This window comes from Sylvia atricapilla, chromosome 2 (assembly GCF_009819655.1).
Source record: "Sylvia atricapilla isolate bSylAtr1 chromosome 2, bSylAtr1.pri, whole genome shotgun sequence".
In the NCBI taxonomy this organism is placed as follows: domain Eukaryota; kingdom Metazoa; phylum Chordata; class Aves; order Passeriformes; family Sylviidae; genus Sylvia; species Sylvia atricapilla.
This window is the reverse complement of record NC_089141.1, coordinates 98,928,317-98,955,379: the sequence shown is the minus strand read 5'-3', so window position 1 is coordinate 98,955,379 and position 27,063 is coordinate 98,928,317. Positions and strand designations below refer to the sequence as shown.

Sequence of the window (27,063 nt, the reverse complement as noted above, 5' to 3'; positions counted from 1 at the left end):
ATAGCACTTGAATAAAAAAAAAAACAAGAAAAAGCCCAAATCCCCAGCTATTAACTGCAACCAAATTTCCCTCTAGCAAAAGCTTGAAAATCTCACCAGTTTTTGTAAGAAACCTAGGAAGACTGGGAAGATCTAAAGAAATAATAACAAATTTGACCTCTTTATCAGCATGCAGTGGAAGAAATGAGAGGGAGGTGTTTACACAGGAGCAGAGGCAGCACCTTTGAGGAGACAAGTCTGAGATACAAAGGAATACTTTGGAGTACAAGGAGAGCAACTAAGACCAGACAGTGTAGTTGGATTTCAAATACTTGGCACAGCTCTAGAAAAGGCTCAGGGCTAGGACCTCTGTTGCTCACTTTTTATACAACAGACATCTTCAAAAAAACTAACAATATTTTTAAAATTAAAAAATTAATACTATCTTCAAAGAGTGATAGAGCAGTGTATGCTGTTGTAGTTCCAAATGCTACCTAGAAAAAAAAGACACAAAAAATCCCTTGAACTCAAAACCTGTTCCAAAACAAAATCTAGTTTAGGGAAGTTGCCAAATGTTAAGACTACATACCGAAAAAGGCAAATAGAAAACTTTTCAGTATTAGGAAACTGGGAGGGAGCATACATTAGGAACAAATGATCCCACAGAGTATGACAGAATCTGGAGCACCTGATAAACTCACTAGGAAACCTTATTTTTTAGCATAAATCCCCACATTTTTTACAGTTCACCCAACTGAACTATGATGGATAAATTTTTGGAGAGAGAAGGCATGAGCAGGTTTTGAAGCAGGCAGGGGCAGGTTCAGCCAGAGTGCCTGCCCTTCATGGTCCAGTTGACCCTCACCTTAAGACACTCGAGGTGGGGTGAGCAGAGTGCAGCACCTACTGACCCCCTGCCCTAGGCTGCTCCCACCAGGAATGTGCAAGTCACTGTCATGACCCCAGAACAGCCCCCTCCCAGGGCAGCTCACTCCAACAATACACTTGAAATCAAATTCCACATATTTTAATTTTCACTCTTGACTTTTCAAATAAATACAGTTTCAGCAGATTCAGTTAGAAGACATGAGTATGATGTTAAAGAAAAACTCAGAGTCCAATATATTAAGCATACTTATTTACTTAATCTATACAGAATTGAGTAGATAAAATTTCAGATTCACATTAGTGAAAAATCTCTACAAAATGTTTTTGAAAAGCAAAACAAAGACTGCCTGTTCATTTATCACTTTTCCTCATGAAAGCAGACATGGGTTGTAAAAATAAAGCAGTGTGTTTAGCACAAACTAGATTTCTGCATCACTTTTTTCACAGTTATTTCCATCTACAGTCCAAAGAGGTAGATTTTCTGCAACACCTGAGAATTGAACTGTAACATAACCAGGTGTAATGAAAGGAAGGACAAAACAACACAGATACAGCCCTAACTTACGTGTGCACGTATACACGTATTTGGATCTTGAATCACATACAATTTAGCTTTTTGCAGCTTAATCATGGTGAAACTGTCAATCAGGCCCCAGTTTTGACAATTAGACACACTCAGGCTACATCAGTTTACATCCCAAGTTAAATGGTTTGTAGTAGTGGGAGAAAGGCAGTAATACAAGTGTACTTAAAAACCCTACTGGAGCCCCTTTGGCTGCAGCCTGGCAGTGCAATAGCCTGCAGTATGGCAGATGAGTGACAGTGCTGAGCTTATCCCTAACATCAGTTTGTTGGTTTTGTTTTTTTTTTAACAACACTTTAATCAATGCATGAAATTTACTGACTGGTTTCAGGAAGCAAAGTACAGCTTGCCTTGGCCAGATAAGTTGCTATGATAAGGGTATGCTGAGGGTAGAAAATAGAGAAAATATCCCCATTCTAAAAGCCTTTCACTTGGGGCATTCCGCTTCATTTACATATTTAGCCAGTGACAAAGATACTTGTATTGCTGTTCTATACATCTGTTGTGTCTGTAAAAGCCCTTTCATTTATTCTTGCAGCAGGGTCCAAAAACTCACTCTTGCCTCCATGTAAAACAAGCACTACAGAAAGAATTGTTCAGAATACAAATGTCCAAATAATACACTGTAAAAATAGAAAACTGCATGTCCTACCTTGCCAAGGGTATGATGCACCAGAGACAAAGTTTTTTGCTTTTCCTCAGGAAAATTACATACTTAGTGTTAGCTGAAAGCCAGTTGTCACAACACCTGTTTTTTCAAGCTTGATTCTATAAAGCAAGTAATTTGAACAGCAAGTCTGAAATACTTCTTTCCAGTTATTTTTATGCTATACGGTTTGCATGATGAACATTTCAAAGCTCTGAATCTAACCTGACTGACTGCTCAATGCTACTTTCTTCTCATTCCTGCATTATGCTTGGACCACAAACACCAAACCCAAGCAATCTAGGAGAAAGATGGCCAGCTTCCCATTTGCTCCATTTCAGAAACGTAAGTTTTGCACAGTTCCTCATAGTGGTATGAGCTAAAACACATGTATTAGGCCTTACACAACCTTTCTCTCCAAGACAGCTAAGTTATTTCAACGTACATTACTACAGGAAAAGGACTGGGAGCTCAGTGCAGCCTGAACATTCAAGTAATTTAGCCACTGAACTGTCAAGGGCAATGGGGGTGGGAAGCTCATTGAGATGTGCTTGATTGAGAAATCCCCTCCCAAGTAAGTGCAAAAAAATTTAAGTACCAGAAAAGGCTACACATGTTTATATTTCTTAAAATTATAGCAACCGAAACTAGAAAGTAAATGCGTGGCAACTAAAGTTTGGGGTAGCTTGTAGTTGGATCACATTGCCTTTCCAAGAAATAAATGTTGGTCCTAGTTCCTTTCAAGAAAAGAAGTCATACTATCAATATCAAATTTTCTAGGAAAATACAATATAGTTTAAGCTTAACAAGGGGCTTTGCTTGTGGTATGGTAATGTAAGAATGTGAAGTACCATCTTTAGCAGATAGCCTGAAAGGGAAGGCACTCAGCCAACTGGTGCAGCTTTGAGGTTGAACGCGCAGGAAATTCCATGTTGCACTTCAGCAGACATATCTGAATCTTTGTGTTCAGTTATAACCAGTACAGCCTTAACTAACACTTAAACATGTCACATACCCAGCTATTAGAGGATATGCCAGACTCCTGTCTTCCACACCTCCAGCAGGAAGTGTTTTATTTGCCAGCTCTTCAGATAATCCACAGGTTTGCTCAGACATGAATGGATTTCTCTAGTTAGGATAACCATGTGGTGGACACAGTGCAGCCAAGAGGGAAGAATGTGACCAGCACCTGTGCAATAGGCTCCAGAGCTGCAAAATCCCACTCGGTAGCATCACTGTACATTTTCCCACACATTTATAATTAATATGTTCACAGGTAGGGCAAACAGTCCAAACGAACCTTTAAACACAACCCTGAGACATCTGCAAAAAGTTGTACACCCTGTTTCACCAGCTGCAAATAATGTATTTCAAAGCTGTTTTTTCATACCACAAAGTACATAAAACCCTTTAAACATATCCTTTACTATATTCTGGACCTTTACTTTTTCATTCATATATATGAAAACATATATAGGGGGAAAGCTGACTTTTTTACTGGCCATTAGACATCCTTATGTAGATAAATTTACTGGAAAAATTGATAATTGATAATCTTTAGTATACTGAGTGGCAAATCAATGAAGAAAACCAGAGTGCTGTTCTTTAAAACAAAAAGAGTGACCTGCTGTCACCATTTTCCCCAAACGATATTAGATCTGTACACAGTCTTCCATGACAGTGATTTGTGTTGTGGGGAAGAAACGCACATGCATCCTTTTATGGAAAAATATTTTCTTTTAAAAAATGAGGCAGATGTGCAACACAGTTGTGGAAAATTTATAGTTTAAGCTATTTAAAGCTGCTATGCAGCTTCCTGTACCACATAAGTCCAGTAGTTCTAAGAAAATACAGATATGGTAGAAAAAGTAAGAAAATTTTCACCACAAAACCAAATAGTTACCACCAACAGAGAAAGTTATACACAAAATATATCTCTCAATACAGTGTTTACACTTCTTTTTAGTCTACAGATTCAGTGCCAGGAACAGGACTTGTTGAGACAGTCTTTTCTGAGCTATTTCCCGCACGCGGTTCCACATCGGGTTGGATTCCTGGTTCCGTGTCAATGGGAGTTCCCAGCTCCTCATGGGAATTGAGTGTGCAGGATTGCAACACCTGCACAGCCAGATCCACATCTGCTTCTCTAAGAGAAACCTGCTCCTTGAGCACTTCCACCTTCTCATTCAGCTCGTTCCTTTCCGTCTGAAGGGCCCTGCATAGCTTCTCCAAACGCTCCAGTTTTATTTGAAAGCCTTTGTATTCTTTATCTCTTACTGTTTTCTGAAGGACAAAGGAAATAAAAACTCTGTGATACAACCATTTCACTGCCTTAAATTAATGAAAAGAATCACCACTATTTAATCCTGAATATTAAGTCTTAATTACTCCAGTAGGCCAAATTCCAGCTGAACTAGAGCCAATTTCCTCAGAACACTTCACCTAGCCATGAGCTGGAGTGGCAATGGATGCCTTTCAAAACAAGCAATGAGAACTACATAACCACTTAACACTAGCTTAAGTAAGGGCTAGGCATCAACCAGGACCCTAATATGAAATCCCATAACACTGTCAACTACAACCCAAATAACAGCAGCTATAGGGAGGAGAAGGGTATAGAAGTAAGAAATCCACAGTCCACCAGCAGAATCCAGGCCAGAGTCTACCATACTCATGGCTCTCCTCACTAGCTCCTTATAAGAAGGGAGGGAATGATGAAGAGCACTATAGCAGATCCTACTCAACCAAGCACAGTTTGCGAAGGCCAGACCTCACATATCTGAGCCAGGCCCTGGACAGTGCAGGCACAGCTGCACTGTGCAGCTCCTGCCACACTACAAGTAAGGAATGGCATTTTGTGACCTCAAAAGCAGCAGCAATGCAAAAAAGCAATCGATCTTTCACACATCGGTTACTTCCTTCAGTCAGTCTTGTGCATTTCAAACAGATTTAGATCACAGCACTCCTTGAACTTTGCTCAGCATATTGAAATACAGTCAATTCCTTCCGCTTGTATGATTTCATATACATTATCCCACCAATTAAACAGTAAGCAAAGATGAGGCTCAATTTTTTCTGCCATCAGCTTAGATTTACACAGCAGCCTTCCATTTTCCATGCCTGAGGAGGACAATAACTTACATAACAGGAAACATAATGCAGACAATCCAAGAAGAGGCTACAGTGCATTACTTCCAGTTCTCCAAAACTGAAAAAATGTATGAAGTTCTGCTTCTTAAAACTGCTGCTTAAAAGATCATTACCTCTTCAGCCATTTGCAGAAGAGCCTTGTTGTTGTTTTCCCATTTTGTACGCCACACAATCGTTTCCTTTTCCAGTTTCTTAATCTTCTTTGTCATCTACAAAAGAAAAATAAAAGATTTAATTTTGTGGCTTGTGTTGCAACATAGGTAGTTTTACTGAGTAATTAGACTTCTTAGCATTACTTTCCATGTCCAGCTTGAAAAAGTTATTTTGGAAAAGTGCTTCTGCACAGAATCAACCCCACAAATACAGATTCTGGATTCAAAGCAAACAATATTGAGTCTAAAATGTAAAAGGCTATCAACTTTCAAGTACAAGTAATAAAAACCTCCAGGAGAAGTTTTAAAACACAAGCACAGCCAAAGAGAATGAGAACCAATATTTGGTAAAACACTGAAATTACAATTTAGATATTAAATTATGTCAAAATACAGAAAAAAATTTACATTTCTGTAATTCTTATACCCTATCTTATGATTTACATTAAATTGCCAAAATACTCTTTATATTTTCAGAAGGTAAATGCTTATAAAATCTAAAATGCAACCCACTAACAGCACGCATTTCTGTATTACTTTTTATGAAGCTAGGTAATCCTATAAATACCTTCTCCATTTCTTGCCTGAAAGTTGTAAAGAGCTCATTGCTTTTTGCCATGGTGGTCTGGAATTCTTCAAACTTATCCATGTAAAGAGAAAGCTATTGGAAAAGAGGAGGGACATTAATCTGAACAGTGTATACAAGTACAAAAATATGTAGGTACATAGCAAAATGAAACTAGAAATAGTAAAACATGAAATTCCTTATTTTTTTAAACCAAACTACCATTTCCATTTGGGGAACACACAGACCTTGTCTGAAAACATGCTATTCAAATTACATGTGAAGTAGAGTTCTGTGTTTAAAAAACAGCAATATATTCTGAAGTAAAAAGAGTATTATGATTAATAAAATGCTGGACAACATCACAGTTGATCACTACCTCATTTTTACTTCCCCACTGAAAAAAAATAATCCATGGACATACACATATACAAGAAATTCAGCACCTCATTGGTGAAATTAAAACTTAGGAATTACCTACCTTTCCGCTTTAACCAGCCAAAGCTAATAACCAAGGCTGGGACAAAATAAACAGGAATGATTTCAGAAATCAAAATACACAGTCACAACCAACATAATCCGCCTAGTGAACAAAAGTCATGCAAAGTGAATACTGAAAAGAAATTCATGTAACAGTGAAAAGCATTACACTTTAAAAAGTCAAAAGCATTAACATCCAATGACAGAAAATTTTCCGGCTCTGCACCACAAGGTCAATCACCAAGAAAGCTGTAAAGTATGTTTAATAACATAGTTAAAAAAAAAAAAAAAAAAAAATTCCTAATCAGTGTGTGATTTGATGTTCTAATACATGATGATTTCACAGTAACTTCTTACTCCCACTGAAGAGTAGTATGTTCTCTCAATTCTTACACTGGAGGTTGTAGGACAATACAATTCAGAGCATAGAAATATTGTGGTTTGCTCTATTAGTAAAGGGAATTTCATAACAGGAATTAGCCTAGCTTGTCAGTAGTACATAATGACTCTCTGCCATTATTGTCACTGAACTTTCTAGTTCATCTTATTCTACAAAAAAATCTGTTAGCCTCAAGAAACCACTAACTGTACCCATTGCAACTATTAAAAACAACAAGAGAGGCAGATTTTAAATAAAAGGTAACCCTTGGAAAAAATCATAGAAGACTAAGCACGGTTAAAAACCTGTCTGGAAGTATCTGGATATTCTTATGTTCAAGTCCAATGGAGATGTGTGTGATTGCATCTAACTACACACACGCTTCAAACCTAACTTCTGGAAAAGAATTGTCTACAGTGTGTGTGAAAAAAGGGCATGGAATAGCTTTCAAAGACAATGTCATGGTTTAAGCCCAGCTGGCAACTAAGCACTACAGAGATGCTCACTCCTCCCCACAACACACCCCAGTGGGATGGGGAGGAGAATCAGAACTGTAGGTTGAGGTAAGAACAGTTTAGTAATTGAAACAAAATAAAACACAGTAATAATAGATGATGATAATAATAGAAAAGAAAAAACAAGTGATGCACAACAGTTGCTCACTACCTACTGCCCAATGCCAGATCCCATTCCCAGGCCCACATCATCCCCCTTTCCAGGTTTACTCCTCCAATTTAGATACTGGGCATGATGTTCTCTGGTCCCTTTGGCCAGGGTCACCTGTCCCAGCTGTGCTCTCAGTTTGTTGAGTTTTTTGTGTACCTCCTCATTAGTAGAGCATGAGACATAAAACAGCCCTTGACTTCAAGTAATCTCGATTTAGCAACAGCCAAAACATCTGTGTGCTATCAATGTTATAGTGAATCTGAAACACAGAACAGAGACATTTACTCTATTCTAGCTGAAACCAGGACAGAAACTTCATACAAAACCTCAAATGAAGCAGTAACAGACACACAGTGAAGACAACAGCTACTGCTTCCCACTGCTCTGGAACTGGCTGAAACTACCATTTCTCTGTGCCTCGTGCCTGTGCACTCAGTGACTGAAGGTGATCCAGAACCAAATCACAAAAACTGTAGTCCATCTCTCCTTTCTCAGAGGGGATTTTGCTGTAGCATTTACTTGGCAACAAGAAAATAAATTGAAGACAGCAGGGTCTGTGGACAGAGATAGTCAGGTTACTACATCTGAATAACTACAGGGATAAAAGGGATATTGATTGCTTGCTCCCAATCTTCCACAACAGGCGGTGATGGAAACAGTAAGAAACAGATTCTAAAAGCTGCCTGAGTAAAAATCCCCACACAACTCTTTACAGTCACAAGAGAACAATATTTTCAGAGAAGCCATGCTTTCCTAAGCTTTTCTTCTTAAGCTTTCCTATATTCTAGTCTTTTTAGTATTAACACTATTAATTTAGAAGAGCACTAACTCCAGAAATTCAATGTTGAGCACCTTCCAGGAACAGTACTCTCCAGAGGCATTAAACAGCAAGCACAAAACAGGTATTCTTCAAAATTTATGTTTCATGCCTCACTATGGAAGAGTTACCTATTGCAAATAAATTTAAAAAAACCCAAAGTACTCTTCACAAGCATCTGCTGAATATTAAGTTTTTTCAGATGTTGCCTTATATTTACTACAGTCACAAATCTCTTGGTATTTTCTTTTTGGAACTGTTACTGAAGATCTCTTCATTAAAAAAAGATACCTGCTGCTTCAGCTGAGCTTCCTGTTGCTTCATCTGTTCACATTTGTGTCTGGATTCTGTAGCTTCTTTTAGCAGCTAAAAAACAATGCAAAAAGCCATATAATGAAAAAGATACTCCAAAAAATGGCTTAATTCAATCTGTGATTAAAAATGAACAAACATTAACATCACCTAAGGGCTATTCAACCATGTTTTCTCACACAGACTTTTTTATTACTACACTATATTTTCATGTATACAATTTAAAGCATGTGATGGCATGCAGAGTTTTATTGAGCCATTTCTCTGACTGGTAACGTGAGTCAGTGTTTCTATTTCTCTAGCAAGCTTGAACAGCTAAATTATGAATAGTTAATTAGCAAACTGTATGTAATTTCTAACTGGTTTGCAGCCTAATTTATTTTCCTTTTATTTCTCCAGTCACCATATTTTCTTTGCAGACTAGTTCAAACCAATTTTACTTCAACTTGACATAATTTGTAGGTTCATGTTTTAAGATATTTTCACCTGCTTAGGACTCAGAAATTACATTAAAAAAATAGAAGAATCCAACAGTAGATGGTAATTTTAAGATTATACAGAAAAAAAAGGTTTTTTGTTTAGAAATTACAGATTCACTGGAAGACAACTTCTCAAATGACTGCAAGTACATTGCTGATTATTAACGTACAAATAAAATATCATACACAATTCGGGGGGCAAACAGTGCAGAAAAATATATGCTTTATCCTGTTTCTGTTACTTCTTATAGCATAAAAACAGAGCTTACAATTCTTGACCATAGAAACTACCTTTGGTGTTTCATACCATGTTCCCTAGTCTAAGAGAAATTTAAATGATATTCAGCATATTTGCTGAGAAAATGCAAACAAGTAACATTACTTGCCTGTTAGCATGGACACCAATATTAATTTTAGGCATCATATACAAAACTTAAATCTCAGTGTCCTTGTTGAAATCTACCCTAACTTTCAAACTATGGTCCTCTCAGTTTGCTGTATTTGTTTTAAATCAGGCAAAGTCTGGTTTGATGAGTTTTATTTCTCTTAACATATATACAGAATTCACTTACAAACTCCCGTTCTCGCTGATGTTTTTCTTCTGCTTCTTTAATAAGCTGGGTAGTTTGCTGAAGTTTGGCATCCACGAGTTGCTGCTGCAGTTCCTTATGTTTGAACACTTGATCAATATGCTACAGAAAAAAGAAAATCGTAGTAGTCAGATATAGACAGTCTGCTGGTCAATGTAGGCAGGAGTAGTGTTTGGGGACATGCACACTGTTTAAAAGTTTCACGCAAAAAAAAAAAAAAAAGGTAAAAGACTGTTTTACGTGCCTTTTTTTCCCCTTTAAGTCCATATGCTGTAATTACCCTTTTTGTCTTCTATGGAAGCCAGGTGCCTGTTTCATTAAGTTGGTACAATACTGTCAGTCACTTCACACCACATGTTTCAAAGCTCCTGTAATAAGCAGTCTACATCCTCACTTCTAAAATTGGTTTATTTACCTCTAATCCTTATTGTGTAACTTCTAAAAGCTCTAGTCTTCATAATTTAAAAAAGCTCAAAATGAGCAAAGTTTGCAACAACTGTTTATTTAGCTCACAAAATCCCACAAATCATTGCACTTTGCAGTCTTACTTCCATTCATAAAGTAGCACAAGGCAATTTTCTATCTTTTCTCCATATAGTCTCAAGGTAGACACAAATATTCCATGATTGCAAAAGGCAGGGAATTACCTTTCAGAGAGCTTTCTAACTAACTGATCCAGATTAAAAGCAAAACAAAAAAACCAACCTTCCAGAAACAGTTGAGAAATTATACTCCAAACCTCCTGTGCCAACTATGAACCAGCCAACTAATCTTAACTGTAGAACTCCATGCAACTCAGTTCTTTCTTGGACAAGGATTGGCTGTTTTCCATCACTGTAGCTTAGAGCAGCTAGCACACATCCTGGTGCCAATTAAAGACAGCTCAGTAGCCCTAAATAGAGACACGTCCCTGACACCGGGTTGAATATGTTCTTAAAGCATGATAGCTTCAATTCTGTGCCAACAAGAGCAGCTATGTACACAAAGGAGTTTCCTCAAAAGACCCCAACCTTAATGAAATGGAAGGAGCAAGACATAATAACTCTGATATTTCCTCCCATTATAATGTGAAATTATAATTCTGAATAACGTCAACTATTAATATATATTTATGTTGGAAGTAACCTTTGGAGGCCATTGAATCCACTCGAACTAGGGTCAACTTCAAAGCCTGATCAGGGTACTCACACCTTAACCAGCTGAGCTCTGAATACATCTAAAGGCAGAGGTTTGACAATCTCTGGACAACTTATTTCTGTTTGACTACTTTCATTGTGAAAGATTTTCTCCAATGCATCTTGAACTTAAGATTATTCAAAACCAATCAGGAAGTGCAGATAGTGAGCCAAACAGCTACTAAATTTCTCTCAGTAGCGAAGTATATAAAAAAAAAAAAATTTAAAAAATTATGTATCTATAATGACTGTAAAACATAAGGGGTTTTCCTCCCTTCTCAACAATTATCAGTCAAGGAACTAACACAATCCCATTACAAGTGTATTGTAACCACCTCTTCTCGCAGTGCATACTGTTCAATGAGTTTCTTCAGTTTTTCCCCCAGTTCAATGTTTTCCTGACGGAGCTTGGCATTATGTATATCATGCTGTTCCAGTTGAGCCTGAATTTCATTCAGTGTGATCTGGAAGTGTGCAGTTGCTTCTTTCCGTCTTTCCTCCTCTTCACGTGCTTGCTGCATGTTTTCTTCCTTTTAAGTATAAATATTCATAAAATATTAAAAGATAAAATATTAAAAGTGTTGAGGTCAAACCATGCACTTTTTGAGTCAGAAACAATGGCAGTAATTAATTTTTTTACAGTTTCAATTTCTAGAGTGCTAGAACTAACATAAGCCCCAATCATAATATGCCATGTTGACTACCCATGTGAACTGTGTGGAAAAAAGCATCTAAAATTGCAAAACTTTTAGAAATTTTTGTCTTCACCAGTACAAACATTATTTAAAGGCTGGTATTAAGACATCACATAACTACCTTTTTGCAAGTGTCAGCATTATCTAGATGTAAAAAGCAGCATTGATACTATAACGCGTTTTTCTACAGCAATCACGGATTCTTATCTTGGCTCTCTTGCATTTCACTCCCATCAAATATATTCTGACAGAATGAAGTTTTTTGGTTACCCTGCCATTTCATGTTGCTATTAATTCACTTGTGATATTTTTTCCAGCAGTTACCAGCACTGCTCTCAGAAACAAATATGGTAAGATCAAATACTGCAAGTAATATCAATTAGTGTGGGGGGGGAAAGGGGGATCAGCAAATTAACTATCCCGGTATTCCTTACCTTAAAATCAGCTACACTTACACTACTACCACTCATCTACGCATACATGAGCAAAGTGACAAGGAAAAAAGCCGCAGTCCCGATTTTAAATAGTGATCTGTAAGATTTCCATCACCAGCAGCATTAATTTATGTAAATAAACGAACCTTCAAAGTTTTGTTATGACGCTGAAGCTCCCGACAGAGAGATTCCAGTTTGCTACGTGCCAAAATGGCCTTGCTATGCTCACTCTGCAAGTGGACTTTCTCCTTCACAACTTGTGCTTGCTTTTTTTGCAGTATCTTCATCTGCTTTTGAACATTCCGGCTCTCCTCCAACTATAGTCAGAGAGTAAATTTGTTAAATAAACATAGGTGAAACCATCTTTATGCATCTAGATGAGCACACTGAAGAAACTTTTGAACATTTTGGATGAAACCAAGGAAGTAAAATTTCATTAAAACCTCAAGTTGATCTTAAAGAGAAACTGCCATCATCCATCCAGACAATTCTAAATATATAAAGACAGAAAATGAAAATATACAAATTCCAACTTATCATTTGCCTTGGAGAAACAGGCAGCATGTACCAGTTGCTGACTATCAACTATCAGCCTGCTTTCATCTACAGAGCCAAGAGTAGCCCTCTGAAAGGAAGATGTGGTAGATTAAATTAAAAGCCAACTGAGACTGGCTTTTCAACAAGTCACAACTTTTCCCACTCTTATCTTGAAAGTACAGGCAACTGTTTATCCAACAGGTCTCGTTTTTCCTATCAAAAAACTGCACAGAACTGTATAGAGCTCCCTGTCAGCAAGAACTCCTACCAACGCAAGCAGTAATTGATACAAGTTTGTAAAATGCTGTGGTATTCCAGAAAAGAACAGACAAAACTAGCAGCACTGACAAATTAAGACAGTTACTATTACCACTACATTGTCCAGACTTTAAGACATCTGCAGTCTCAATCATTTGAAGCCATTTTTTTGCTCTATTTCCTTTAGGCTGTTTACATGGTAGATGACACAGTTAAACTCCCTATACATATTTAAAAATCTATTCTATGACTATCCAGTGAAGAAAAGTTTCTTGCACTAATATCTCACATAGTATGTTCCATTATACATGATTTTTGGGCTCCCTGAGAAACCACTTTATTTAGAGGCCATCTCTTTGCAAAGAAGGCAACAATGTTAAGTGTTACACTGCTCCTTATTACATAGTGCCTCAGCCTTGGAACACCACAGGAAAAGAGGGCTGGCAAGGAGGAACATCACTGTGACAGAAGAATAATACAATGCTGGTTTTCTGAAAGAGCTCAAAATAGTACTGAAGAACAAAAGAAAGAATAAAGAATAAAGGACCTCCACAACAATAGTAAAATAAATGTGTATTTATTGTAGTTTAAGGAAAAGAAATATTATGGGAGTATTTTCACATTCCAATATAAAAAGCCCTTTTCTTGCATGGCCAGAAAACACCACTTCAAGTGGTTGTGCTGTCTGCACACCTCTGAAACGTCAGGCCTGTAAAAGTGTGCCAGTGTGAGTCGTATCACCGAGGATATAAACCTTCCTGCATCACAGGCTGATCTCCTGATAGATTCCAAATTACGGAAAAAAAATTGTGGAAGATCTTTTGCCAGGAGGGAGACATTCCTACCTTCATTGTACAGTCCTTTTCATGAGACACCACTGAAAAACCTGACAGTGAGCTTTAAAGATGATGAATCTTTAAAAAAAGAAAAAAAGCATTGTAGGTGCACTGTCATAAACAGTTCAAACCTCTGCTGGCATTAAAACTGACACCTATGCCAGTGGTTTTCCACCTCTATCTTGAAGAAAAGAATGCATCTTGAAAGCAACACAAACAGATCCAATCTAAACATTCTAAGTGGAACAGGGGCATCCCTCAAACTCATTTAGCTAACACAGAGCTGTTTTTACACCCAGACAAGCTCCAACCCAGCTCCTCAGCCATTCTGAGCATCATGAGGAAGGCAAGTGGTTTTCTAGGATGGCAAGTGAATGCTTACTCTGCCTACCATCTATTGAGCCTCTCCTGGGAGGGCAAAAACCTTAATGAGGACACATCTCTTATCACTACGAAGGTTCTTGAAGGAGATAACAATTTATTTGGTCTAGCTGCTCCCTACTTGAGATCTTTCCATCAATAATAAAACTGAGAGTGAAATACAGCAGACTCTTTTCTTTCTGCAGAATTGAGGGATTGATACTGGCCTAGCTCCTGATTGCAGGCCCTCATCACCACTGTGAAGTGACTTGGGAGCTGTCAGCTTAAACAGAAAAGGCATCATATGCATGAGCATTTGCTTGTAAGGAACAACTACCTTAATGCATTTTTATCTCACAATACTGAAGCTCATTTTTAGGTGGGTTCCCCATCCTTGACTTACAATTCAGAACTATTATGGTTTCTCATTTAAATCAAAGTGACTTCTTAGAGAAGCTGCTGGTTTTAAAGGAAATGCACTCACATGAACCAAGAGCACATGAGAGCAAGAAAAACAAAGCAAAAATGTAACAGACCTCCATGGAGGACTCAGGATTTCCGTAACAGAACTAATCTAAGTCTGTTCTTAGGTAATCAATATTGCCTCTGTGAATGAAGACCACCTGTTAGATCATCCTCAAAGTTTTGGAGACAGTATGAATATCAAAGGAAAAAAAATTATTTCAGTAGAGTTAAGCCATGTTGTGCAGTCATTATGTAATTTTCAGAAATATTTGCATATGATACACTTAACAGCTACAGAGAGAAAACTTATGCTTTTGTAATCTTTTTAGTTTGCATTCATTTTACAACTATAAATACGGTGGGAAAACATATATACACAAGATTGCCAGTCTTTCCATTCCTGTCCGTCCCTGTCTAAAGAAAAACAAGTCAAGTGTTGTTAGCTCCAAGAACACTCTGGAAATACACTTATGACCCCTCTCCTCTAATCCCCCAATTTTGTGATCAATTATTTTAGAGAATAAATTACCACTTAGCCTACTTGAGATGGGAGTGCACTTTATGAACTGCTTCTTTTTGGTTTATTACTGAAGAAATGCAATCCTTTCTTTCTGTTCCTTTACAAGATCAGAAAGCACAAAGCAATATTAAACCTAGATCTTTCCAACGTCCCACATTTCCCAAAAATTACTAAACAGTTAAATATAACTGAACATTCACACCCCCAAATCTCTGTATGATACCATGTTCTTTCTCTTTATCCTACAATGATAAAACACTAGCATAAATGCATTCTAAAGAATGAGGAAAATTACTACTCCCAAAAGAACTCTTAACTTTTCTGTTAATCTTAGTATTATGCTTCAACACCAAGTTATCAAAACCTGTTTTTTCTTTGGATTTGGGAAGTCATGTAGAAGTGAAATGGCTACAAGAAAGTTTGGCTGAAGCAATACCCAGTCAGCCAGAATGTCTTTTTTACCAACACTGTAAAATACTCAAAGTCATTAACTGTCCTTCAATAGTTGTTCTTGCATTCCACATTAATAGTAACACATTAATAACTTCTGCTATTTTTATAAATTACTTACCAGATCAGCATACTTCTTGCACAAAGCTGCCAGCTTTTCTTCTGGAGTAGAAAGTGTGTTCAAGGCTTGCATTAACAATAACACTTCTTTTCCTATGAAATGGATGATAGATAATGATATTGAGGAAGAAAAAACATATACCAGAAAAGCAGCCTGTCTTTAGAAGTAAAATATAGATCCATGAGAAATTGGACTGATTTAAGTTGTTCCCTGGTTTGACAGCTGCATAATCTTAACAGATGACAAATGGGAAGTCATCACAAGATGTCATCAGCAAGAATAAATTTGTCTAGCCTGATGCGCTATTCGACAACTAGGATAGCAAAAATTATTTTAATATATAACCACAAAAGTATGTTTGTTTTATAATTGCACAGATGAAAAGAAAAATCTGAAAAAATGACATTTAGAAGGTTAAGTATTGGCAGATATGTTCTTAATAAGCATTTTGAATTTAGTTATCAGCCATGCTTTGGCAGCATTGAACACCGCAATCTCAGATTTAAACCAGAAAGTTAAAAAAGTTGATTAGCAATTACCACGTTATTATTATTAAAGTTTGTGTAAAAATAGCATTGCCAGCTGAAAGAGTCTTACATATGCATTAAGAACTGTCTTTCCCAAGTAGAAGTGCACACGGTTTCTCAAAATATCCTGTTACAGGTGACAAGTTTTTGGCTAGAGTAAATTTGAGACAAAGAGCAAATCCATAGCAATTTCACAAAGATACTGATGCCATTTAAAAATCAAAATGCTAAAGAGAACACACCCAAAGTTTTCTCTTTGTGTTTTTCACTCTCTGGATCTTGCTGGCCATCAGGCGGATCAGTACGGGCTTCTTCTCTCCCAGGAGTTTCCTCACGGGACTCTTGGGAACAGCACATGGAGCCCGGGTGCTTTCTGCTCTTTGTGATATACTGGGCTTCTTCCAACGTGCCTGCACCTTCCGGGCTATAACAGTTGGATTGCAACGCTGTATCAGATAACTCACTGCACTTGCTCTTCACCAGCTGATCCTGGTTATTCACTCCCATCTCCCGAGATCTAGCTGCGTCTTCCATGGCACCACCAACCACCTTCAGAATGGAAAGCAGGAAGTGGATGTAAACAGTCAAGGAAATGTGTTTAAAATGACAACTTCCACCCTTCTTTTGTATGGATAGATAACGGTAAAGTGCAAAAAAGAAATCCTGATAAGAGATTTATGAAATCTACATAAATACATTGTTTCGATGGCACAGAGCAAGAGCTTGAAATAATTCAACGGCCAAATACAACTGTCAGCTCTTCACTGCAGAAGACTGTTATAACAAGAACGATAAACAGGACCAGGAGCACTTCTGAAATGGTAAAATTCCAATCAATGCAATTATCCAAAAAAGTGAATATTAACTGGCTTCAGGCTTGGACTCCTACTGCCTATGATCTTTAAGAATATATTCTTTCTGCTCAATTTAACAGGACTTTCTCTAAAGATTTCCTAAAATGCTAAACATTTAATCACTTCACCAAAAAGTTAAACACCACCAGTTGTTTTATAACACTGCTGTGACATGATCCTATTTCAGAGCAGAATACCTGAAGTTCTCTACATAACACTCTACAGTTTATTAAACACCTGCAGACTTCTCTCTCAATCACCTCAACATCATTTTCAATTTCTAGAAACATTTCAGGCTGATGAGAATTGCAAGGGTGTTTGGTTGGGTCTGCTTTTGTTTTGTTCCTTTGGTTGTTATCCTGCAGAGGCTGGGACTCAGGACAATACTTTAAGGTGGTTGAGTGTTTTTCTGCTGTCCATTTGCAATCCCACTATACAACCTGCATGGATAGTAAGAACCATGATAAGCAGAGCTGAACTCACTGCCAAAGTAAAATTCTCGTTGATTTATTTTCAGTGAACTGAAGGTAAATTTCCTTAAAATCATAAGGAATTATAAAAACAGAGCTTATTTATACACAGTTATGCTGTTTAAGCACAAATTAATTTCAGATTACCTTACATTTTCTTATTAAAAAATGTGCTAATTCTTAAAGCCAGGGGTTTGCACTGGGTTTTATATTCTGCACAGAACTGTTTTCCTCTTCAAAAGGAATTAGCCAACATCAAAGGAATACAGCCAACACTAATAATATACTGTGAAATGTATTTCAGCTCCAAATTTGTTCAGCATGCTTGAAAAGGTTATTTAAAAATCATTAAACAAATACATCTTTTTTTTTCAATATTCATGCATAACAGCTTTGTTGTTCTCTATTCTTAAAGCAAGTCCCTTTCTTTAGACCTTATCTCAAGGTAGATTCATTCTTGAGGAGATGGAATTCACATAGTGTCTTTCCCAAAGGACAATAAGCTTTTTAACTGCGAATAATCTCTATAGACATTAAAAAGCAACTTTTGACTTGCCAAGAAAGATTCACATTGCACAGCCCTTTACAAGTGTGGAAATGATGCACATGCTTCATGGACAAATGTAAATGCACTGTAGATTTATTCTTCAACCATGTCAGACAACATACTGATAAATGACTACAAAGGTCACACAGTAATTGAACTGCTGGAACAAAAACCAATTACAAGGTTTTACACCTCTAAAAAGTCATCTGTAAAATGTGCATTTTTTCCCCTTGGTTTGTCTTAAACTGTGGGTCTTCCAGGAAAGGCTCACCCCTCTAGGGTCCGCCAAATAAACACAAAAGAACAAGAAATGTGAAAATAAGACAGGCCATTTCACCTCTCTGTATGTACCAATGGCTGAAACCATGGCACAGATGTTGTCTAAAACCCAGGATACATACAGAAACTGAAGACACTGTGTCACATTAAGCTGACAAGACAAGAAAGGTCAGATTATTCTGACACAACATAATACCAAGAGTACCTGCAGTACCAACAGAACAGCTGAAACTTGCAGTTTTTTTATTTGCATAGAACAAGAACTTCTGATTCAAATACTTGTACCCAAGTAGTCTTGCAAAACATAGTGAAAGTCTGCTTTAAACTCAGAGTTTTGGGTGTGGTGCCCAAAAGCAAAAAGCACTAAGCGCTTCCAAACTTTTTGATATCCACAGACTTAGGAGGTGTTTTTTGAAAGCAGAGCACAGAATTGCCAGTGACTCCAACAAAGAGCTGAGAAGAGCTGACTTGCTGCAGTCACATATTGAACAGCAGCAGTGCCCAAGCTTCTCTGGGTTAGCAATAACATTTATGCAACTTGTTCTAACACAGTTTACAGCCAGATCAGTTCCTCAACCCAGTTCACTGCACAGCAATAGGCAATCCTGCCAACAGAAGTGGAAGCAGGATGACTGGAAAGAAGCCAAAGCACGAGAGCCTCTAAAAAATAAAAGTCAATCTACTGGCAGCCAGAGCACAAGGAACTAAACACACAATACCTTATTCTCACCACAGGTACACACTCAACACTGGCTATTGAAGGACTGGAACGTCAACAAGACCATGTTTGTGAGCCGTCTGTGTGAGTTTGTGACTGCTTCAAAGCTAATCAATTGAAAAATTTTCACTGGTTTTTATCTGAAAATATTCTGTTGTTTCCAGTAAAAAAAAAAACGAGCAACTACTAGCAGGGGCATGCATGTGACCAGTAAGTCATGAAATGCCCATCTCTTTTTGAGCAAACCATCACAGTAACCTAAACGTCAATTCAGAGCTGGCAATTCACATGCATATTCTAAAGCATCTGGAAGTTTCACGAAGTGAACAAGACCTCATTAATTCAGCAGAGCTTTTTGTTGAAGTCAAATTAGGTGTCAATTCAATTTTTTACTGAATAATAATTTCTAAACTCTGAGTATTCTCTATTCTTTGTCAAAAAAGCCACGAGGACTTTTAGAATTTCAGACTCAGTCTCCAAAGTCTAACAGAAAAGGCAGAAATAACCTATCAGAAGAATGAATTGAAGAAAAACATTTGAGTACAAGTGTCCTGTACATCTCCAACACATTTGAAAATAATAAAGATGGTGAAAATATACAGAAATTGTCAACCTTCTTTTGGTTTTCCAGTGAACATGGAACAAATCCAAGCTTACTGACAAGCAAGTTTGCTCCCTGCAAAACCAAAGCTCAGTGTAGCAGTAGACCAGCTTTGTAAAAATATCATTCCCTTATCATAAATAAAATTAGAAATTGTTGACCACAGACTAGAATATTGTGTTCAAAAAAGTGGTTCTATCAGCAACTAAAAAAACCTGACAGCATAAACACAAAAAACCCACCCCAAAACAAAAACCCTTTTCTTGTTAAAACTCTATCAAGTTGTAGCCTGTAAATTCTTGCAAATCTGACAGTAGTGGCATGACATATTAAAATTCTAACTTATTTAACCTAAATTAGAAAATGTTTTCATTTTAAAATCCAGAAGTCTGCTACTGCCTGACAGGGGCCACAAACACAAATATCTACATGATTTCCTGATTATGACTAACAAAGAATTTTCTACATTAGCTGTAACTTTAGATATTAAAAACATTAGCCAGAAGTCTTAACAGCCTTCTTATACTCAATGCTATTCTTAAAACACTTTAACTATAGATAGTTTCAGATTTGGTCTGTATGAAGCTTCAAGCTGGAGTATAGGAATAACTAACAATACGTTGAGCAGGTTATGTGCTAACCCAAATTAAACTGAACTTGCTCCCTCCTTACTGAAGCATCGGTGGGAACAACCCTAACTCTTACCTCTCATCTTTTCAAATACGTGCTCATCAGACTAGTGAACTTCTCAGTTTAACATTCCAGCCAGAACAGAGCACTTCCCACAGCACATTGTATAATAGTGCTGATTCAGTACTGACTGAATAAAACCAAAACAAAACTACCCCAGCAAAGACCTTCTACTGAAATCGCCGCTACCTTTTCTAGCTGTTACCATGCTCTCTCAGCTTCCACCATCTTCAACCACAAGTGGCTCATGATCTGACAACCCAGAGTCAGACTAATACATGCCTCCAAAGATTTACAGAGAGGCAAAAAGGGTATGTTACACGGGTAATGTGCAAATTCATAAGATCACAAATTTATCAAAACTCTAAGATCTATGTGACCTATCTAGCTGTGAAACCAGCTATTACAGGATGCTGACATTTCTGAATAAACATGACATCTTCAAGCTACTTAGCAGTTACAGGACACACCGCTTGAAAATGACTGTAGGAAAATTACTGGCGACACTGCTCCTGCTCACCCTGAAGTTTTCATTCAGTCTTCTGCTCTGTTCCTTCAACTTATATCCTAATCAAAAAAGATGCCCATCAAGAAAACTCTACCTTATTTCATACCTAAAAGATCAGCATACAAGACAGATATCGCATACTGATCGTAAAAACGGCTACAATCACAAGAGCCTAAGCCAGCTCTCCTTCAAACAGTACAGCCTCAGGAACATGCACTGCACATAAAGACAGAACAGACACTTGTCCTACAGAACCTGTCCCACCACCACACCAAAACTTATCACAAACCCCACTTTTTTTTTTTTTTTTTTGTTCTATTACCTACACAAGCCTACAGCACATGCTACGTAAAATATACTGTGCTTATTATCAGTACCATGTTTACCTGTATTCCATACTCCTGCGCATACACATACACAATCTTTCCCTAAACCACCTGAAAATACTTCTCTGTGCCTTTTAATAAAAAAACCCCATAATTAGTAGCTGCACCAGAATCCATTTTCTCCTGTATGTTCGCTAATTGTCCTAAAAAACATAAGCACTAGCATTAATCTATGAAAACAACTCCTACATACCCCATAGTAGCAGTTAAGACTGTGCTGTGAAGACTCTTCCAACCCTTAGGCTTTGGAATTGCTAATACTTTCAAGAAATATCCTGGAAGCTTTGGAACAAACATATGTACATAAACCAGATTTTCACAACTGTAAAGACAACCTAACTATATAAGTAAATATATAATCAATTCCTCAACATCAGACTCCAAAAGAGGTAATTTGAGTATCAGCTGACTACATTTTCAAAGTTACTTCACATGCAGCTGGTCATAAAAGCCTTATACCTCTTATCCTGACCCACTGCAGTAAAAAAATACTGTGGCAAAAAAAGGTAAGTCATATTTATCACAAATGTGTATGGTTCATAACAAATATTAAGCTTCTGGCATCCCAGGAATTTACTTTTTCCTGCTAACACAGAAAAGCTTATTTTGAAAACACATATATAATACACTTTTTTTCAAATCTACTTTTTCAACAAACAGTTATGTTAAATAAAGTCATCATTTTTGGTAATAATTTTATTTACAACTTCTGCATGAAAACCACCATTTTAGGATGTCACAAAATTTGGGTTTGAATTTTATAGCCGGTGCACCTTCATCCACTGGCCACAATTATTCAGATGCTTCTGACCACAAGATTAGCTTATTAAGGTTATTTCTCCATGCAATACTTCTCTATACTGTGCTCACTGACCTGAATGATCACACAGTCTAATTATACCTTTCTCAAACCTAATGGCCTCTGAGGTGACTTCCCCACTGAACAAGGATCTTAGCTGTGAGATCTGAAAGTCACTTCAAACAAACATTCCACCATGTTCTGTCATTACATTAAAAGCAATGTTCTATGCACTCATTTATCTACTTTCAAAATACCAGACTGAGGAACCTGCAGTATTGCTCATCACTAGTTTCAAAGCACTGCAAGGTTAGAAGTTCCAACACAGCAGCACAACTATTAAGAAACAACTACTTCCTAAATTTGTATTTTACCTTCATAAAAGTCAAGACAAGACTCTTTGTCAGCAAAATTCCACCATTAAGTTTCCTGGCCTTAAAATTCAGGACCTGGACTTCAATATTGGTTCAGAAACACTCTCACATGACCCTGCTTATAGTTTTTACTTTTTCCTGTCACCCCTAACCACGCTGGGTTTTTCTGCTCTTTCAGTGGCCTCATGACACATACAACATACCTGCTTTTAAGAAAAGCTTTTAAACTTGCCTCAAACACAAATGGAAAAAAAGCCACAAAAACTCATCTCTTCCCTCATTTAGGTTAAGACATTGAGACAGTGGTGGCGCATCTCTCACACCCCCCACCCCAGGCCATAGCACAATCTCAAGGCTTACTCATTAGACACTGGCATTGACCTTGGCAAACAGCACCCAGGAACGAGCTCATCTGGTGCTTATTAGAAACACTGCCTGCTCCCAGGAAACAGAGATGTCTAACAAGCTAATGGCTTTTAACAAACACCCTTAATTTTTTTTTTTTAACATGAATAACAACCTAAGTGGAACAATATTTTTGTTACGGGACTTTCAAGGGAAGTTACCAACCCAAACTGGAGCCAGGATGAAAAATTATTATGACTAAAGCCCTCTCTCCTGCGACCCTATAAACAGCGGTGTTAAGTGAGATCCCTGGAGCTCCCCTGGCCGCAGCAGCGCCAGCATCCCCCTCTGCAGGGCAGCTCTCAGACCCAGCAAACTCCCAGGTTTGCTATTCCTGGAGGACCACTGCCCAATGCTGGTGATGGAGCCTGGGCTGATACCCCTCCTCGAGGCTCAACTCTTTGCCCCTGGAGAAGATGGAAAAACATCCACCGTGAGTATACTTCCCTGGATGTGAGAGGAATTTTTTCACAGATACATACCTGGTACATACTCTTCAAGTCTGTATCTGTGTAGAATAAATATGCTATAGCAAACTACTGCGAATGCTGCTCTCTGAGATTCTTAAATGCTTTAAGTTTGTGAGCGAGGCCTGTAAGTACTGATAGTAAATTCTACAGAATCTTTTGTTAAATTGGTTAACTGGGGGGCATCGATTAAGTGCTGTTAAGTTCAAGTGCTTTTGTGCCTAAACTATCAGTCAAGCCTTGGGGCTAAGTTTGCCAGGGGAGATTCACTCTGAACCCTGTGACTCAACAGGAGGGTCCCCCTTATTTCTTTTCATCCTTACCCTTTCCTATCCTTACCCGGCCTCCACGCTGCTCATTTTAGTTGATTTTAGCTTTAGACCGACTGATTTTATTGCATTTTTTTCTCTGCATGCTTTAACCACACAGTTAAGTAGCAGAGTGAACCTTGCCAAGCAACTCTGCCATGCTTTTGCTTTTATACAAAATCTGCTTTTGCCAGTGATTCTTTAAACAACCTAAAAAATTCATGACAAACACCTACTGTAATTCCAGCAAAAAATTCACTGCAGGAACCTGAAGCTTACATGGAAGCTTTCAGGGCATTTACCCACAGGACAAAGTGCTGCACATCTAACAAGACCTTTTTTATTACAAGCATCTGAGACAGGTGCTAATTAAGAAAACATTTAATAAAGCATGAATCACTTCCACCAATGAGGTTGCACTTCCTCTTTACTATAAACTTAATAGTTTTGTAGTCACCCACAGTATGATTCTGGAAAAAGCAGGGTAGACAAGTTCTGAATTCCCAACGCAAACAGGTCACAAGGAACCTAAAAATAATATCGGGGGAGGGAAAACTACAAGAGCATGCTGAACGATTTTTAATTCACAAAAAAAGTTCAAAGTAGAATTTGCTTAACATTGCCTGCCATATTTCATCTCTTTAAAATAATTAAATTCCTTTTGACTGTATTTGAAATAATATGGAATGCAGGGTTGGGATTTTTTTTAACATCGCGATCATCTGCTTTCATAATAGAAACTGAAGTTACTTTCAAGTAACTTCTTAGTAAAAAAACCTAAAAAAAACCCACACTGCAGAGGACGTTTTTCAGTGAAGAAAACTAGCTCTATAGCTTCCTAGACCTTTTTAACAGCCAAATTAAACCATCACCACCAAGTTATTATTTCTGAGATGTTACCCTTTGTACCACGGAAAAAAGTTACCACTAGAAAGCCACTTGAATTTATGTAAGGGCACAGGATGAGATACTTTAGAAGCGCATGAGATTAGTAAGGTAGTTCTGTCACATAAAACACCGAGCTGGTGATGTTACATACACCAGCTGAATTACAGCATATTTTAAATCGTTGCCGTTGGGTGACCAAGCACAGGTATTTTAAGCTCTTCCTACACGTGTCTGCAACCAGAAATTATTGTAAAATCACCGGGAACAGACCTGCTTTCAGTGTGGTTTCAGCAGAAAATGGAAGAAAGAAAAAAAGAAAAGAAAAGGGAAAAAAAAAAAAAAAAAAAGGCCTTTTGGTATTTTTTTTACTATTTCGGAGTTAAAAGAAAACCGCTCCCGCCACCCCCGCGGGCAGAGGCACCGTCCGCTGCCGCCGCGCACCCCGGCCGTGCCGAGAGGCTCCGGGGGGCGGCCGGCGGGACCCCGGGAGGCGGCAAGCTCCCCTCGGCCGCAGCTCCCGCCCCCCGCGCACCGGGCCCGCCACGTGCTGCCGCCCCCGGCGGCCCGCGCTCCGCAGGGACCGCCCCGCGACCCCCGGGCAGCGCGGAGGGGCCGCTCCCGACCCCGCGGGGCGACCGCGGCTCCCCGGGGGCCGCGCCGGGACCTCCCCGACACGCGCCCGCGGGTGGCTCCGCGGGTCCGGCCTCGAGGACAGCCCGAGATTCCGGCTACCGGGAGCGGCGGAGGCGGCGCGGGCACTGTCCGCCCCTGCCCCGTGCGCCCGGGCCAGGCGGCCGCGTGGGGACGGGGCAGGCGGGGAACGCGGCGCCGCCAGCCGGCGGGGCGAGGAAGGTGGAGCTCCCTCCCGCCGGGCCCGACCGGGCCGCTGCCTCACCTCGGAGCTGCCCCTCAGGGCCGCCGCCGCCTCGTCCCCGCCGCCGCTGAGGCTCGGGCTCCGCCGGGTCGGTCCCGCCGCGCCGCCGCCCCCGCGCGTCGCCATGATGTGACGGCAGCATCCAAACAAGTGCCGAGCGCGGGGCACCGGAAGTGCTCCCCGGGGGCCCGCCTCCCTCCCGGTCGCAGCCAATCGCCGCGCAGTCCTGAGGGTCACGTGGGAGGCCCGAGCCCTCCCTGCCGCGGGGTGTGCCGGGAGTTGTAGTCCTGCCGTCGAGGAGCGGGGACACGGCGTGGCCTCGGGCGGGCAGCGTTAGTGACGGCCGGTCCCCTCCCTGCCCGCGGCGCACCGCACCCCGCCTCCCTCGCCTCTGTTGCTGTCTTGATCATGGCTTTGAAGACGGGGCCAGCTCAGCGGCGAGTCCGTGAGGGGGCGGGACGGCCAGGGTCAGCAAAATCAAAGAGTGCGTCGGGTTGGAGGAGACCACAGTGGGGCACCTGGTCCAACCTGCTCGAGCAGGGCTGTCCCAGAGCACAGGGTGGCGTCCACGCGGCTCTGGAATATCTCCAGTCTGGGAGGCTCACTGGAGATACTCAGTAATACTCGGCTGCTACGTCTGCAGGAAAACTGGGGCGTGCGTGCGGGGAGAGCGAGTTGCGCAAGAAGTTGTGCCGGAATTGCTTTGCGGGGACAGCCGGGGCCGGGGCCGCCCGCAGCGCTTCCCCTGCCGATGGCCGTGTGAACCATCGCCGCCCCGGCACCGGGCTGCTGCTCGGGGCCGCCGCATGTGGAAACGGGGATTCAGCGTACGGAGCGGGGAATGAAGCTGCCGAGGCACACCTGCGCTGCCCTGAATCACCGCCCCTGCCGTGGGCACGCTTGGGCGTCGGGGGACTGCAGGGAGATAACTTAAAACTGGTGGAGCAAACATCCTAGAAATATGTATGTGTACATACGTTCCTGCTTTCCGGGCAAAGAAACTTACCCACTCCATCTATGACAGGAACTTTGGGGTTACTGAATAAAGTAACTCTAAACGTCCCTAAGACTTACCACTTCAGAACAGTGTCAAATGTCAGTGTTGAATAAAGTAGCGTCAGTGGGGCAGTAATTGCTTAAAACACCTTGTCCTTACGTCTAAAATCTATACTTACGGGAAGTATTCAACTGTTAGTTTCAAGATGAAAAATAATTTTACATTTTTTGGTATCATCCTCATCTTTACATGGAAGTTTCGTCCCCCTGAAATACTTGTTCTTTTACAAACATGCATAATACTGGTAAAAATTCCTGGAAAAAGAAGGAAGGCCCACTCCTCTTCTTCAGCAGAATGTTGTTGGTTTAGTATTTTCTCCATGCATCCCTGCCATTTGAGAGTGGCAAGAAATCCATTCATTGAACGTGCTTTGTTTGATCCCTGGATAGCTCATGCAATCCTTAAACAGGGCTTTAAGGTTACTTTTAATTTCTCCCAAGCATTATATGAAAAAAAAATATATATATATATATATTAAACATAAATTACTTTTGCACCATCCCCCTCTCAGACACTTTTTGAATGGAAGGAAGATGAATTACAAATTTGAGCTACTTGGAGAGAACAGAATATAGAACCACAGAGCTCTTGCTGTCTGTAATAAAATTAATTGTGAGCCCTGTTTTGGTGAATTTGGGTGCCAGGGAGGTTAGCATACATTGGTACAACAGAAGCAGGCACAAGGCTGCTCTGTCAACAGGAACAAGATTTTCTTCAAAAATCATCAGATGTTAAGAGAATATATTTCCAGCAAAAATGCTTTTCTCACATGAA

At 39.5% G+C, this 27,063-nt stretch overlaps 1 protein-coding gene across 1 annotated transcript; it reads right to left on the bottom strand.

Moving 5' to 3' along the window:
* Positions 1 to 1,102: 1,102 nt before the first annotated feature.
* TXLNG (taxilin gamma) lies at positions 1,103 to 25,884 on the bottom strand. The gene is given in 11 exon segments (XM_066313921.1): positions 1,103 to 4,379; positions 5,360 to 5,455; positions 5,967 to 6,059; positions 8,597 to 8,671; positions 9,669 to 9,788; positions 11,197 to 11,391; positions 12,137 to 12,307; positions 15,538 to 15,629; positions 16,307 to 16,613; positions 25,254 to 25,474; positions 25,477 to 25,884. Coding segments are annotated over 11 exon segments (1,857 nt in total). The 5' UTR covers positions 25,643 to 25,884; the 3' UTR covers positions 1,103 to 4,058.
* Positions 25,885 to 27,063: the final 1,179 nt, after the last annotated feature.